Genomic DNA, 16907 nt, shown 5'->3' with positions numbered 1-16907 from the left:
GTAAAAAGAAGAAAAGGGCTACATGCCTTCAGGAAACCAGGAAGGGAGAAAATTAGCCACAGAAAAAACACAACTCGCTCCCATCTCCAAAATACTGTAGATTGTGGGGGCTAAAAAAAAGAGAAGACATGAGTATAAGGTTTACACAGTTTTTTTAAATCAAAAAATCAAGTTAAAAATAGGGTAAATTAAATCTGTCAGAGAAACATTGTTTTCATTTTTTAAATAATGAGAATAGAAGAAGAAAACGGAAGCACATAAAGGTTTTGGATTTTATTTTTATTTAAAAAATTGGATTAATTTTAGTTGCTTTGGGTTAGCATTCCATATACACGTGACAGCAGTCCAAGGTTGAAAGGGCAATATTGCCACTAGCACATTACAACAACAACAACAAGATTTCATTTATAGAGCGCCTTTCACTTCGGGAGGACGTCCCAAGTCGCTGGACAGTTGGGTCGGGACCGGAGCAGGGGGGAAATGGTCAGGGTGAGGGGAGGGAAGGGAGGGAGCGAGGAGGGGGTAGAGAGTCGAGAGGGGAGCTGAAGGCACGGTCAAAGAGAAAGGTCTTGAGACCGGCCTTGAAGGAGGAAAGGGAGGAGGCGGTGAAGGCACTGGGGGATGGAGTTCCAGAGCCTGGGGGCTGAGAGGCTGAAGGCCCGGCCACCGATGGTAGGGCGGTTGGGGCGGGGGATGTGGAGCAGACCGGAGCCAGAGGAACGGAGGGTACGGGCAGGTAGGTAGGGGGATAGTAGGTCGGAGAGGTAGGAGGGAGCAAGGCCGTGAATGGCCTTGTAGGTGAGGATGAGGATCTTGAATTCGATCCTCTGGGGGATGGGGAGCCAGTGGAGGCGAGCGAGGGTGGGAGTGATGTGGTCCCGAAGCCTGGTGCGGGACAGTACACGAGCTGCAGAGTTCTGAATGACCTGCAGCTTGTGGAGGGAGGTGCCGGGAATGCCGGCGAGGAGAGAGTTCCCATAGTCCAGCCTTGAGGTGACAAAGGCGTGGACCAGAGTTTCAGCAGCGTGAGGGGTGAGGCAGTGCCGTAGTCTGGCGATGTTCCGGAGGTGGTGGAAGGCGGTGCCAGTTGTGGCGCAGATGTGAGGAAGGAGGGACAGCTCAGGGACGAACAGAACGCCGAGGTTCCTGACCGGCTTTGAGAGGTGGAGAGTGCAGCCTTGGAGGAGCCATTAAAATACACATTGTTATGAAGATTGGCCTCTTTGCATCTCTTCAATTTATCCATCAGCACTGGTCCCCTCCACCCTACCTCACAGAGCCCAGCAGCGTTCGCAATAGTAAACTATTTTGAGATAGGCAAAGAGTTAAATTAATCTCAATACCCAAGTATGTATGCATCTCCGCAATGATTAGTTTTCTATTTAAAAGATCTAAAAAAATTTAATTTTGTGCAGAAATGTTGATTAAGTGGTTTGCCCTTTTTGTGTATTTTTATATATATGTGTATTCATGTGTATGGATTTCCACATTTCTTTCTATTTCTGTATCCTGCTTTTTCATCCACAGTCTGTCTCATATATTTAGGGCATGAGGGATTCATGTTTATGGTATAATGTTTGTCATTGAAATTTTTTTTAAATCAACTTAATTTATATAGCACCTTTTACGCAGGCTAGCATCTCGGAATGTTGAACAATGATAGGGTTGAACACCAAGCGAGGGAGAAGGGGGAGGTGATAAATCACATTTGTCCCTAAATCTGGGACATGTTTAATGATGTGAGAACATATGTTCACTTTTGATTGCACTATTATGTATGCTGGTTTGTTCCGATAGCACCTTGTGTTTTGTTCATGTGTAGATAATGCTGTACTCAGCACAAGACATTTTCTTACATGAAGTGTCATACTTGCAGTGTTACCGCACAATTACTATTTGTTACAGAGCGGTTATTTAAACAGTAACCTTATTCTTGGATACTTACCACAAACATATGTTTTCACAATGAAAAACAGCTATTAAGCAACACTTGAACAATGAATAATGCATCAATTAAACAATTATTCTTTGAAAACATAATTATAATAATAATAATAATCCTTGCATTTGATATAGCGCTTTTCACGTCTTCTAGACGTCTCAAAGCGCTTTACAGAATATACTGTAAAGTGGATTGACTATATATTTGTGGGCAAAACGTGGCAGCCAATTGTGCACAGCAGTGTCCCACAAACAGTCGTGGATTGAAGTGACCAATTTATTATTTTTTNCTTGAGGGATTATTATAATGATTATTATTATAATTGGTTCTATTCAGCACTGTGATTGAAAACGCTCACCCTTCTGCCAAACAAATATTGGTTTCTTTAATTTTCCTCAGTCATTATGTCTTTGTGGGTAACTCTGCATGAGAACAAACATTTCATTTTTTTGGTCAGCTCTCTGATACTTTCAAAAACATTTTCATGCTTAATAGTATCCAAACCAGAGACTTCCACATATGCATATACAACAACAACAAGATTCCATTTATAGAGCGCCTTTCATGTCGGGAGGACATCCCAAGGCGCTGGACAGTTGGGTCAGGACCCGAGCAGGGGGGAAATGGTCAGGGTGAGGGAAGGGAGGGAGCGAGGAGGGGGTAGAGAGTTGAGAGGGGAGCTGAAGGCTCGGTCAAAGAGAAAGGTTTTGAGACCGGCCTTGAAGGAGGAAAGGGAGGAGGCGGCCAAGGCACTGGGGGATAGAGTTCCAGAGCCTCGGGGCTGAGAGGTTGAAGGCCCGGCCACCGATGGTAGGGCGGTTGGGGCGGGGGATGTGGAGCAGACCGGAGGCAGAGGAACGGAGGGTACGGGCCGGTAAGTAGGGGGATAGTAGGTCGGAGAGGTAGGAGGGAGCGAGGCCGTGAATGTGGAAGTTAACCCCATGTCTGCAGATGTCACCAAGGGGGAGCATATAGAGGGTGAAGAGGAGGGGATCGAGGACAGAGCCATGAGGGACACTGCACGAGACAGTGTGGGGACTGGAGGAAAAACCATTCGTGGAAACAAAGTGAAGACGGTGGGAGAGGTACGACCTAAACCACTCAAGGACAGGGCCTTGAAGGTGGAGGTGGGAGGACAAGTGGTGGAGGAGGATAGTGTGGTCGACCGTATCGAATGCTGCCGATAGGTCGAGGAGGATGAGGAGGCAGAGGGAGCCCTGGTCGCAGATGTTCAGGATGTCATTGGTGACCTTGACCAGGGCAGTTTCTGTGCTATGGGCAGCACGGAAACCTGACTGAAGGGGTTCGAATAATGAATGGGTGGAGAGGAAAGAGCGCAGCTGGGAGGCGACAACTCGTTCCAGGACCTTGGACAGGAAGGGGAGGTTGGGGATGGGCCGGTAGCTTGATAGCTGCGATGCATCAAGGGAGGGTTTTTTCAAGGTGGGAGTGATGGTGGCAGTTTTTAAGTGAATGGGAACAGAGCCAGAGGAGCGGGACAGGTTGACGATGTCTGTGATATGTGGGGTAAGGAGGTGGAGCTGGGAGATAAGGAGTGGAGTGGGGATGGGATCAAGGAAGCAGGTGGGTGACCAAAAAGTTGTGATAGAATTACAATGTCTAATAAGTCTTAAATAAATATTTTGGGTTTTTTAGTAGTAATTATTATTAAAATAAATGGTATCAAGACTTTTTGGTACATTTGTTATGATTATATTGGATATCCCCCAAAAAACAAATATCATTTCATTTGTAGCCAATTTAATTTAATTAGCAATGTTGTCAAAACATTTTCTGCAGTCTTTCCGTTGACTTTCCTTCAGATGCTGCATTGAATTTGAATCCCATTTCTACATAGGCTCCACTATCCTATTTACCAACATGTTTACACTCAAATATTGCTTCATCCTGTTTGAGATTTTTTATCAATAGAACTACTTCAATTCTGTCCAAAGGGTGTTTATTATACCCTGTCCGTGTCCAATATTCTAGCCCTTATCACAACCAAAAATGATAAGGTTTGTTTAGATAAGTTGTCTCTTCTAGTTATTAAACTGACACGTTTACATGATTTTACCTTAAGATTTCATTTATTGTCATAACGAGAGCAGTAAATTCCATGTTTCTACTAAAACAGATTTCTGGTCCAAGGCAGAAATCCATGTGATAGTTTTTCTTTCTTTGCCATACTTTTCTCTAGCATATCTTACCTTTCCTACTTTTTTTTCTTTTAAAATTTTAAAAATCTTTATGGACTATATAGGTGTCAGTGCGGCTGATTTGGTAGCACACATGCTTCTGAGTCAGAGGGTTGGGGGCTCAAGACCCACATTGAGACTTTGAGCTCATTGTAGTGGTGAAACTATGCAGTCAGCTAACAAAATAATTTTTTCTTGATTTATGCCACAAATCAGAAAATATTTATGCTAGAAAAAACTTCAGATTGAACATAGACTTGCTTAGACTTGTGTAAATGTTTGGGGGCGGTTTCATGACGGCAGTGCGGGCCACTTCCAGCCCTTGGGCCCCAGATTGGCCACCACTGACTGATATTTGAGTACAATGTTGGGGAGCATTGCATTGTCAGAGCTGTTATTCTATTCTGGGCTGAGATGTTGAACCTGAGTCCTGTCTTTTCGAATAGATGTTAAAGGTTCCCATTAAAAACTGAAGAGAATTTATCCTAGTCTGCTGGCCAATCACCCATGTAAAATTGAATGTGCCTGTTTGTGGGACGTTGCTGGTTTCAAAGTGGCTGCTGCATTTACCTCCAAATTCAGTCATAATACTTTACAATAAATCCTGTTAAGCATTTTGAGATGTTTTGCCAAAGGTATAATGTGTTATATCAAGTGCAAGGATTATTATAATACCAGAGTTGAAAATACATCTTACCACAGAATGTCAGAGCACCATTCTAATGTTGCATCAAGGCTTAAAATAATAATAGCCAAGAAGATTTGTGCAACTAAATAAGGTTACAAAAGCATCTTCCAATAAATTGTAACATATTGTATTACATGGTTCAGTCTTCACTAATAACAATTAGTGATACCAGTAATATCTGGTTGAAATCATCAGCATGAAACTCTAATACCACCTGCTTGAACCTGTGTGACTGGATTTGCTTATGATTTTTGGTCTGTTTTAGTTTTATGTATGATAAAAAATATAAATCTAAAACCTCACAATTTTTAGCTTCACTCTTGCCTAATTTTATGCTTGACCCTCTCGCTCTCTGCTTGACCTATGAGCTTTCTGTCCAGAATTTTTTTTATTTAGCTTTTTTTTACAAACAATTGTTTGTTTTGTTCCTCCCTCCCACCCCTATTGATAAATCCAGACGTGGGTTGGGGTTCCAACATGTTGATAGGAATTATCAGATTAGGAAGCAGTCAGAATTCTACAAACAAAAAACTTAGGAGAGGGTTTAGAAATGAACATATTTGTTTGAGTAAATAAATGTATTTATTAAATAAACACTTATTTTCATAGCTTTGGATGGAAATTGCCTTATAACAAGAACTTGCACTTATATTGTGCCTTTTATGAAGGATGAGCGTCTCAAAGGACTTCACAACGATAATAATAAATAATAATCCTTACAGTTGGAATCGTGCTTTTCACCTCAGGAAGACATCCCAAAGCACTTCGCAGGATATACTGTACAGGAATGAAATGAATAAGTGCTTAAGCACTCTGGGATACTACCCAGTGCGAAGGATGCTAAATAAATGCAAGTTGCTGTTGAGTAATGGAAATCACTAAGCAGGGATGAAAATTTGAGGGTGATGACTAAAGCCATGATCAAAAATTAGATTTTATCTGGGGTTCGAAGACATGGAGTCCTGTAGCTCAGTGGTTAGAGCACTCGCTTTGCAAGGGAGAGACCTGAGTTCAATTCCAGGCAGAGCGAAACCTTGGGCAAGTTTCCTACTCCACACAGAGCCTAATAATAATCCCTCCAAAACCAAAAACAATAATAAATTGGTCATTTTCAATCTACGACTGTTTTTGGGACATTGCTGTGCGCAATTGGCTGCCACGTTCGCCCACAAATGTACAGTCAATTCACTTTACAGTGTGTTCTGTGAAGCGCTTTGGGACGTCCTCCCGACGTAAAAAGCGTTATATCAAATGCAAGGATTATTATTATTATTATTATGGAGAGAAAGCGCAAACCAATGGGATTTTGGAAGAGAGCGAAGCCATAGAAGCTGAAGAGTCAGCCACTGATGCTCAAACAGAGGTAGTGAGTAATGAATAGCAGTCTAAATTAAAAGGAGTGGAGGGTAGGGGGAAGCAGATTGAAAAGGTAGAGTGGGTAAAATAGCAAAGGAATTTGAATGTCAAAATGAGACACTGGAGCCAATAAATAATCCTTGTATTTGATGTAGCACTGACTGTCTGTCGGACATCAAGTCCTGGATGAGGGCAAATTTCCTACAGTTGAATGTGAATAAAACTGAGTTCCTCCTGATTGGGTCGCGCCAGCGCCTCAGCACCTCAGGCTCTGGCAACATCAACCTCCATGGTTGCACACTACAACTCACCAAACCAGTCAGGAACCTCGGTGTCTTGTTCGACCTTCAACTGTCTTTTCTCCCCCACATTCAAGCCATGACCTGCTCTGCCTTCCCTCACCTCCGTAACATCGCCTGACACCGCTACTACCTCACCCCTCAGGCTGCTGAAGCTCTTGATCATGCCTTCATCATCTCCAGGCTCGACTATGCAAACGCCCTGCTTGTCAGCCTTCCCAACTCCTCCCTCCACAGGCTGCAGGTAATCCAGAACGCTGCAGCCCGTGTCCTCTCCCGCACCAAACTCCGTGACCCCATCTCCCCCACTCTCACCCGACTCCATCGGCTCCCTATCCTTCAGAGGATCCAGTTCAAAATCCTGGTCCTCACCTACAAAGCCCTCCATGGCCTCGCCCCACCCTCTCTCTGTGACCTCCTAACCCCCTACCAACCCACCCGCTCCCTCCGCTCAGTCGGCTCTGGTCTGCTCCACATCCGCCAACCCACCCGCCCCACCACTGGTGGGAGAGCCTTCAGCCACTCTGCCACCAACCTCTGGAATTCCATCCCCCAATCACTCCGCCTCGTCCCCTCCTTAGCCTCCTTCAAGTCCCGCCTCAAGACCCTGCTCTTCAACCATGCCACCGGTCACCCCCCTTTCCCCTCCCCTCTCTTCTCCCCCCTGACCCCAGCTGGGTCTGAAACGCTGTACACTGTCCAGCACCTTGGGACGTCCTCCTGACGTGAAAGGCGCTATACAAACATAATCTTATTGTTGTTTTACATTGGGAGGGCATCTCAAAGCATTTCCCAGGAATTACTGTAATGCATAGTGACTGTATATTTTGTAGGCAGACACTGGGGCTACTGAATGTGTGGTGCCTGGTATGGCAGATAGAAGTTCAATTAACAACCACATCAGGATTTTTTCAAAGTGGGGGATTTGAAAGTTATTAAAAAGTACACCGATGAAGTCCTGAAGATAAATACAGGGGAAATACTCTAATTAGGTAACAATATTAAAAAAACACAATTCTTGCATTGCTTTTATAAATCTTTTATTTGAAAAAAAATCCCTTATTAGAAAATATGTACTGGAGTCTTATGAAGAATAAGGTTTCAATCCCCATTTATTATTAAAAAAATTAAGTTTATTCAACACTAAGACTGTCAAAACTCAAATTGCCCGCCTGACATTTAAAGGATCTTTAAATTTAAAATAATCTGTATTCTCTGCAAAAGGGGCAAACTCTCCCATCTTTTTAAACTGAATTTAGGATTTGTTGATCTGATCGGGTGACCCTTACACCTTTGGAGTTGACAGCAGACTTTTCAAACAAGTCTGCTTGCATGCAGTGTGTGGAGTCTTGCACTCAGGGTCAGTTTGTCCCAAATAACTGAGTCAGTTTCAGACCCTTTCACACCAGAAACGATACCTTATCGTGACCACATTTTAACCCATTCAGGAACCACTGTTTCACATGTGCTTGTTTCTGCTAATTGTTGGGTGAGCAATAACAATCCTTGCATTTGATGATAGCGATCCTTGCATTTGATAAAGCGGCACATCCCGCCTGCAAAGCGCTCCTTCGCGGGATTTGCAAGTGTAGTGACTGTGCCGTGATTCAAGTGGCGCAGCAAGCGTCCCAGAAAGAGCCACGCATTTGCACAGCCAGGTAATATTAATCTTCAAGCACGTCACTTCCTCACACGACGGAAAGTCTGTGTCTGTCTGTCTGTCTGGTGTGTGTGGAGGAGGAGGAGGAGAGGCTCAGTGCGGTGCGGGCTCTGGGCTCTGCGCGCGGGAGGGTTCAGTGGTGCCCTGAGAGAGCCGCTGCGGCTCTGAGCTCTGAGCTGCGGGTCCGTCCTCCCCATTGTTCGGGGCAGAACGCGCTGCTGCTTTGCTCCCAGGCGGCGTTCCATCCGCGGCGTTCCATCCGCGGCGTTCCATCCGCGGCGTGGAGCTCACGTGTTAGGCCCCAGGACCAGGACAGCACAGCCCAACACCAGCACAGCACAGCTCAGCCCAACACCAGGACAGCACCAGCCCAGCTGAGCTCCAGCCCGGCACCAGCACCAGCCCAGCAGCCCAGCTCCAGCACCAGCCCAGCCCCAGCCCAGCCATGCCGGGCAAACTCGCCGCTCACCTGACCGGTACCCTCTTCTTACAGGACGGCTCTTCTTTCAAAGGCACGTTCTTCGGGGCCAGAGCCTCCGTGTCAGGCGAAGTGGGTAAGTTTGTGAGGGTGGTGGCCGGGGGGGGGTGTGGGGGGTGGCCGGCGGCGGGGGGGGTGTGTGGGGGGGTGGGTGTGGGTGGGGGGAGAGGAGGCAACGGAGGTGCAGGTAATCCTCTTGACTTCTGAATGAAAGCATCGCTTTGTCCACCGCAGAGCAGAGACTGGAGGTACAGAAAGGGAAGTCATCCACGTGGTGTGTTTTCCTTTGCTCGGGGCAAAGGGTCGACGAGTAATGCTTCAGGAGGAGACCCGGACAGGAAACATACACCAGAGGGGGTGGTTGTTTTTTTAACGTGGGTTTAAAAGCTCTTCCAGTCAGCGGAGTTGGTGCGGGAGAGGTTGAAAGAGGATGTCACTGTGGTTACCAACCTGCTGTGTTGTAACTAATGGATGATAATAATAATAATAATAATAATAATAATAATAATCCTTGCATTTGATATAGCGCTTTTCATGTCAGGAGGACGTCCCAAAGCGCTTCACAGAACACACTGTAAAGTGAATTGACTGTACGTTTGTGGGCGAACGCGGCAGCCAATTGCGCACAGCAATGTCCCACAAACAGTCGTAGATTGAAAATGACCAATTTATTATTGTTTTTGGTTTTGGAGGCATTATTATTAGGCTCTGTGTGGAGTAAGGAAACTTGCCCAAGGTTTCGCCCTCTGCCTGGGATTGAACTCAGGTCTCTCACTTGCAAAGCGAGTGCTCTAACCACTGAGCTACAGGATTTGAGACAGTTAATAAGCCCCCCCCCCCCCTCCCAAAGCTTACACTGTTGTGTCTGTCAACCAACCCACCCGGACGCTGTAGGCATACTTAGTTCAGGCTGTCAAATTAAACTAAATAAGGAAACTTCAAAGCAAACCCTTGAAATTGTTTATTCTGCAAATTTTCCAAATGTTACTAAATAAAAACGGTGGTAAATTGAAACTGATCACAAACTACAGTGATCGAGACTCAATGTGCACAGTTCGTACTGTACATCATGTCGATTACTTCAGTGTTTCATTCATAAACATTCCCTTCTTGGGTGCTGATTTATTTGACTGTCCAGTGCCCTGGGATGTCTTTCCGAGATCAAAAGCACTATACAAATGTAATTTGTGTTGTTGTTCATATCTTCTGCACTGATGACCTAGGTTTCACTCCCTTGTGAAAAGTTTAGATAAAGTCCAGATGAATTTGCTGTTAGGTGACTCAATTTTTGGTATAGATTTCAAGAAGCCTTTCAGTTCAAGCAAATTGATTTGTAAACCTGACCTGGTCTTAAAGGGTTGTGCACATGATCAAAACATTTTTTAAGAATTTACTTGGATCTAAGGAATGTTTTCTACTTAATTCTACTTCCAAAACCAGGATGTACCTTGGATTTTCAGTAAGCTTCTTTCTGTTTCTCTCAACCCTCTAAAATCTGCCAGTGCATTTAATTCTGAGGTTTCTCCGATTTGAATATGGTATTTATAATAAAATAAGGGAAAATTTGAATTGATGACTGCAAAGCTAAGAATTTAAGAAGTGTGGATTTGTAATACTGCCTGTGTGTCAATGTAGATGTTTTGTACAGAGAGCAAATGTTAACCAAACAATAAATTCATCAGATTAGTTGGACTATTCCATTACTGTTCTGTTGCTAAATACAATACGTGACCTTGTTGTTAAAGATGAGTATTGATTTCGAGCTTGTTTATATAACCCTGCTGAAAGAATGTATGATAGACTTTGTCGATCAACAATATAGCGCGCCTCACACAGAGTAGCGTCCCAGAGAGCTTTATATCTCTCAACCGGTATAACTTTTGTATTTGGTGTTTAATTCTTTTTTATATACCTTTGTTGATAAAGGTTCAAATAAATAGATCATATAAATGGAAGACAGTCTGGAATTACTGCCTATTGATAAATGTAATGATTCTGCTGTTTGGATGATAAGAAGCCAGAGGTAACTGGAACGTGCACTATACAGTGAAATTCCGTTTATTGAACACTCAATTTGACAGAAGTTATTCAATAAACCAAATTATTCATATAACTGGACTAAGCATAAGAGGAAACTCGTTTCCGGAGCTCTAAATTCTTTTCAATAAACCAAACTATTCAGCTGATATTCAATTAACCAAATTGCAACGTACATATGTTAGATAATCTTGTGATTATAACCTGTGTATTAAATTGTTAGTACACTTCTTGGTTTGTGTCATACAGAAGGTCAGTTTGAAAGTGCTGTGTTACATTTTTGAGAGTTTAAATTAGATATTTTGGGGGGTGATTGTGCTGAATAATGTGTTCTTGTTAGGAAATTGAATTCTTGTAGTTCCAGCCCTTGCTGTCAATATTGGATATTCCCAGGTGAAGCGTACTGCTCCAACATTGTGGTTTAATACAAATCTCATAACAGTTTGAGTGAACTGCAGCCATCCATGGGGCCTTGAGTCAGACTGCTTATTCAGTGTCCATTTTTATGGATGTCATTTTGATGTATGTGTATACCCTATGGAGTGGCTTAATACTGTTCAAAACTTTTCACTTTGATCTGATATTGATTTGGGTTTTAGATAAGGTCCTTCATCAGGAAACTGTTGAGCTGATTACTTTGTCCAGTCTCTCCAAGGTTTGCTACTTGCAATAAAACTTTAGCTTGCTGCAGCATAGCTATCTTACCCCGAGTTTGGTGCCACTTGCATATGTCAACACCACACCTCCAGGATACCAGCAGACAATACTTGGAAATGAAGGATGGTTGAAAACTGTTTAACCACAGCATGCCATTACAACTGATTATATTAGAATAAACTGGAAAAAAGGGTGGATTTATTCAAAGAAAGGGTAGATTTAAAAAAAATGTTTTTAATCCTCCCTTCTACCTGGGTGAGGACTAAAATTGTGATTCTATTTCTTGTTGAAACTGTTCATTTTCTTCTAACTCTTAGATTTGAGTCAGTTACCAATAATCTTAGACTTCAAAAGGAGCCATATTTTTAAGTAGACAATATACCCAACAAGCAAGGTTAGAAATGAAGTTCAATGTTTGATGTAAATTTAATTGTAACATTTGATTTGCAAAGTAAGAGGACAATGATCAAAATTGCCTAACCTAAATTTCACAAAGGGATTTGAAATGTGAACTAGACAATGCTTAACATGTTGTTCCATGTGTTATTGCACCAGCTGCAGTAGGGTTGATATTTTAGGGAAAGTTCGGCATTCCCTCAGGCATTATTCTATTTTTTGAATCATAGCCAAGCTTTGCGTTTTCAAATATGGCTTCAAAATTAATGCATCTGGTTTCTTTGGCTTCATTGACCCATGACTCACATCAAACACCAAGTGCGAAGAGGTCCTAGACTTTTTCGCCTCAAAAATTGAAAACATCCGCTTGGCTGCCTCGTCCTCTCCCCGTGTCCCCGTCCACCCCACCCAGACCATCCTCGCCGCCTTCTCCCTCCGCCACGGCTCCTGCCACTACCCCCGCCCGGATGAAGTTCACCATTTGTTGCCTCGACCCCTCTCCCCACCCAGCTGCTGGTCACTCAACTTCTCCTTCTCTCCCCCCTGCTGGCCGGCACGGTCGAGCAGTCTCTCTCCTTAGGCTCTGTTCCACTCCACCCCCCCCCCCCCCACCCGAAACTCACATGGTTCGAGTCCTATTTAACCAACCGCCTCCATTTCATCTCAGCAGATGGTTTCTCCACCCACCCCCGCCCAGTCATCTATGGAGTATTCAAGGGCTCCATTGTTGACCCTCTACTTTTCCTTATCTATACGTTCCCTCTGGGCGATGTCTTCCACAGACACGGGGTAAACTTTCACATGTAGGCGGATGATACACAAATCTACTTTGCCTCCTTCAGTACCAACTCCAGGTCCACCGATGTTCTATAAGTTTGTCTGGCAGACATCAGGGCCTGGATGAGTAAAAACTTCCTGCAGCTGAGTATGGACATGACAGAAGCCATACTCCTTGGCTCCTGTCAACGTCTTCACTCCTACGATCTAAACTCCTCAACCTTCCTGGGCTCGCCCTCAGACTCAACAAACCAGTACGCTATCTGGTTTGAAAATGGAAAGATTAATTAAAGATGTTATTGTTGGAAAAGACTGTGTGACTGATGGGAGCTAAGTGCAGAGTAGTGAACAGAATGGTTTTATTAAATGCGAGGACGCCTTTTGCGAGGACTCCTTTTGCGAGGACTCGTCGCTTTAAAAATGTAATGCTGTGGTTTAGCTTTGTCTGTGTTCTTTATTCTGTTCCCGCCGCTTGGCTATGTGCATGCTCAGTGATGCTGGATGCCACAGCGCCACGGTCCGCTGGCGCGACTATCAGGTGTAACTGCAGTGCGCGAGTATATACGTACGTGCTCTGTGACACAGGGTCCCACAGCGCCACTTTGACTCAGCAGCCACCAGGTGTGACCTCAGCAAAAAAATGCAAAACTGAAAATAACGCATGAACGATAGGAGATACCCGAAAACAAATATGCCCATGTCACTCTCAGATGTAAGACCTTTCCGATGAGGTATAAATCATGTCTCTACGTCAATCGATTATTGAGATCCTTCTTGAAGTGCAGACAGACATTGTCGTTTTATTAATATAGATTATTATATTTTATATTATACTTTATATTATTATACTTTATGTTGTATTATATTGCTTTATATTATCTATAATAAAGACAAAATGTCTGTGTGTCAAGTCAATAATGCAATAACACTTTATATAACAATAGGAGATCCCCAAAAATATGCCCATGGTTTTCTCTGTCGCTACTTTGTTGCAAATACCATGCAAACCTCATATTTTGGGGCTTAATTAAAGCATTTTTAAATATAGCTCATCAACGATAGGAGATCTCCGGAAAAAAAGTCTGCCCATGACATTCCTGCTTGCAAGGCCTTTCCGATGAGATATAAATCATGTCTCTATGTCAATCAATTATTAAGTTATTGGCTTGACACACAGACACACATACGCACACATGCAGGCATTTCGTCTTTATTAGTAAAATAAAGTAGAAGTAAAATAAATTCAATGACAGCTTGAATTGAAAATAGCTCCAACCAAATCATGCAAGCAATGAAACCTTTGGCAAGTTGACCTACAGTACAACAATTCTAAAATGGGGCATTGCAGTTTCAACTCACAAATTATTGTGATACGGTATTTATACTAAAACCTAGAGACCGAATAAGACATTCGTACTATACAGACAAATTTAACTAAAATGTTAATTCTTTTTAATGTTTATGGTAACCAATGTTCGTTGTAGTAGTTTGGCATTAATCGATCGATGATTGATCTTTTCATTTTATAACTAGAACCACTGTTCTTGTCAAAATGACCTTTTTTGTATTAATTGATGTGATTACAACCAGAGAAAATGCAGATTTTTTATTTATTTTCCAATTTTTATTGAAAAAAATCCTGAAGTATAAATGCTTGTATTTAAAGCTACCGATTCCAAAGCCATCGATACTATGAGGCAACTTCCAGAAGGTATATTAGCAAGGTAGTTGAAATCCAAAACCTTGGTAGCTTGGAGGAGGAAACATTGAGTAAAGACAGTTCCCAATACTCCTTTGCATTGCAGTCTTGTTTTGTGCACCATTCCTAGTAATTGATTCCCACAGTTATCTTGTCAAAGATAACTGTGTCTGCTTGAATTCAGTTTGTTTTACTTATGTTTTCAAGCTGTTTTCTCGGATGCTGTTGTTACAGATGGTGGCAAGGGCAACTGAAATGTGAAGGATAACCTTGACTTGTGTGTATTGACACAGTAATGTAAACTGGCAGTTGGTACTTGTTAGCACTACAAATAGGTTGATACATACAGTAAGTAAAGATCTTAGCACATGAAGGAATTTGGGGTGATGGCACAAACTAATATTGTTGTCTCTTACAAATTCAGAGACAACAACAACTTGCACGTTTATAGTGCCCTCCATGGAGGGTAGTGTCTCAGAGCGCTTGTGATATGACACTAACAAAAAAAAACAGAGAGAAGTAAGAGTAGCAACCCAATAATAGGGATTTTTACTGAACAGATGATACAACCCAAGTTGATCACTGGCCCATACACATATCCTGATAAAATTGTACACCTCCAGGAATCTGTTCTAAGTTTATAGGTGTTGCAGCACATAGACTTATTAATAAGCTGCAACCTGGTATGCCATGATAAATGATGGCAGTGAACTATTCTGCTGACTCAAGAGCTTATAAAGAGCTGACAAAAGATAGACGCATCTTGTAGGAAATGTGATAGTTAAAGTGCAGGATAAAATATCAGATTTGAATGCAAAGTGGCTAGAGTCACAGATATAGATGGCATGAAAGAGGATTAAATAGCCAAAAGAAGCTTATTCAGTTGTAAAATTATCTGAATGCGTATTTGTGTATCCCACTACTGATGAGATGAAAGTGCCCTGCTCACAATTGCAGGAGATTCTACATGAATCTGCAGCAGAGCAAAGATTGACGAGTGATTTGTGAAACTGATAATATTCATCTGACATTTGAGGTCTTAAGTTTACTAATTGAAGAACAGAGCACCAATCATTACGCATTGCCCATTACAATGTAGGATGAAATGCATCTTGAAATTGTTAATTTGACCTTTACATTAAAAATGGCAGCTCCTAGGATTGAGAGATTAATTAGAAGTTACTTGTGCCAGTAAGACTTGGTGTTTTGATGTGGGATATTCTACCAGTGATTCTCCGTCCGGCATATTTCTCTTGGTTATGTTTTGTGATGCAGAGCGAGAGTTGAGATGTTATCTCGACAAGAAAGGGAGAGTTCACATGTTGTGGAGACCTTTTCATGCAAGTCATTGTTAGTCATTGTGTAGGAAGAGGCTGTTAATGGTGATGCTCACCAGAAAGAGTGGAAATAGCTTGAAAACCAAAAAAAATAACAAAATTAAAGTGTAAGTGGCCATTTGATGTTAGTCAAGTGTAGGCTATAATGGCTTAAAATATACAGAAGTAGGAGAGAAAGACAACCGAAAGTGCTAATGTAAACAAGGTAGTTGATGTAAATGGATTAAAAATGAACAGCTACAAATAAGTGTTTTTTCTTAGTTTTTCAGACTGGTATGGTAGGATACCCAGAAGCCTTGACAGATCCATCATATAATTCCCAAATACTTGTGCTCACGTATCCATTGATAGGGAACTACGGGATACCACAGGATGAAGAAGATGAATATGGGCTCAGCAAGGTACAGAGGAAACTTTAACTGCTATATACACTAGATTTGGATCAGTTTAATCTATAATTGATCAAATAAATTTGCATATGGTAGATTATAAGGAGACCATTGTTCTTGTTTGTATGTAATGTAGTTTGTTGTTGATTAAATGTCAAATGTTATTCTCTTATATTTAGATGGAATCAACAGAAAGTTTACTGTGACGCTATTTTTCTTCACTTCTCCCCTTTCACAGTGGGTGAACATCTCAAAGAGCTTTATAAAGCGTGAGCAGGACCCCAAGCTGGGACAGGGGTGTGGGATGTGGCTAACGGGAATTTTTGTTAGAATTCTCATTGACCCAGGGAACTCAATTCCTAAAGTAGGTCTTCAGGCGGGATTTGAACGCAGAGAGGGAGGGAGCAAAGTGGAAGGATTTTGGGCAAGCGTTTCAAAGGGAAGGGGCAAAGTGGCTGACAGTTCACTTACCATTTGTGGAGGGGGGTTAAGTAGGTCAGAGTTAGTGAAGAGAGTGGGCAGTGGAGTAGGGTTGCCAGGAGATCACAGAGTAAGGTTGGTGCATTGGAGGCATTTGAAGGTTATTAAACAAGGATTTTAAAATGGATCCTCTGGGGGATACAGAGCCAATGGAGTTGTACGAGGATGACAGTGATTGACTGGCAGAGCCTTGTTTAGGAGAGGATTCAGACATAGGGTTTCTGGATAGTCTGAAGTTTGTCGAGATTGGACCTCAGAAAACCAGTGAGCAGCTGCTTGGAAAATTCGAGTTTGGGTGTGATAAAAGCAAGAATGAGGGTTTCTGCTGCATTGAGGGTGAGGTAGTGCTAGAGGCGGGCAATGTTGTGGTGATCAAAGAAAGCAGATTTGGTCAGAACCTGGATGAAAGGGTTGAATAAGAGTGAGGATTGAACATATTGCATTAACTCTAATAGTTGGAGTGAGTAACTGAGGAGTTTAATACTTCTGAGGTGAGGAGACTACTGATGAGATC

The 16907-nt window shown here is 42.6% G+C and overlaps 1 protein-coding gene across 3 annotated transcripts in view; it reads left to right on the top strand.

The window, feature by feature from the left end:
* Window positions 1-8556: 8556 nt before the first annotated feature.
* Window positions 8557-16907, top strand: part of cad (carbamoyl-phosphate synthetase 2, aspartate transcarbamylase, and dihydroorotase) — a 61662-nt gene continuing 53311 nt past the window's right edge. For 2 of the 3 annotated variants that reach the window (XM_042332928.1, XM_042332927.1), the window contains exons 1-2: window positions 8557-8697; window positions 15786-15925. In XM_042332928.1, coding sequence (XP_042188862.1) covers window positions 8589-8697; window positions 15786-15925 — 249 coding nt within the window. In that variant the 5' untranslated portion in view covers window positions 8557-8588. Of the gene's footprint in view, window positions 8698-8782; window positions 8809-15785; window positions 15926-16907 lie in introns of those variants that run through there. The other variant, XM_042332929.1, reaches the window with a different exon arrangement.

The sequence above is a fragment of the Callorhinchus milii genome, unplaced genomic scaffold (genome assembly GCF_018977255.1).
Source record: "Callorhinchus milii isolate IMCB2004 unplaced genomic scaffold, IMCB_Cmil_1.0 Scaffold3, whole genome shotgun sequence".
Taxonomy (NCBI): Eukaryota; Metazoa; Chordata; class Chondrichthyes; order Chimaeriformes; family Callorhinchidae; genus Callorhinchus; species Callorhinchus milii.
The sequence above is the reverse complement of the archived record's forward strand: the minus strand, read 5'-3'. Positions and strand labels throughout refer to the sequence as shown.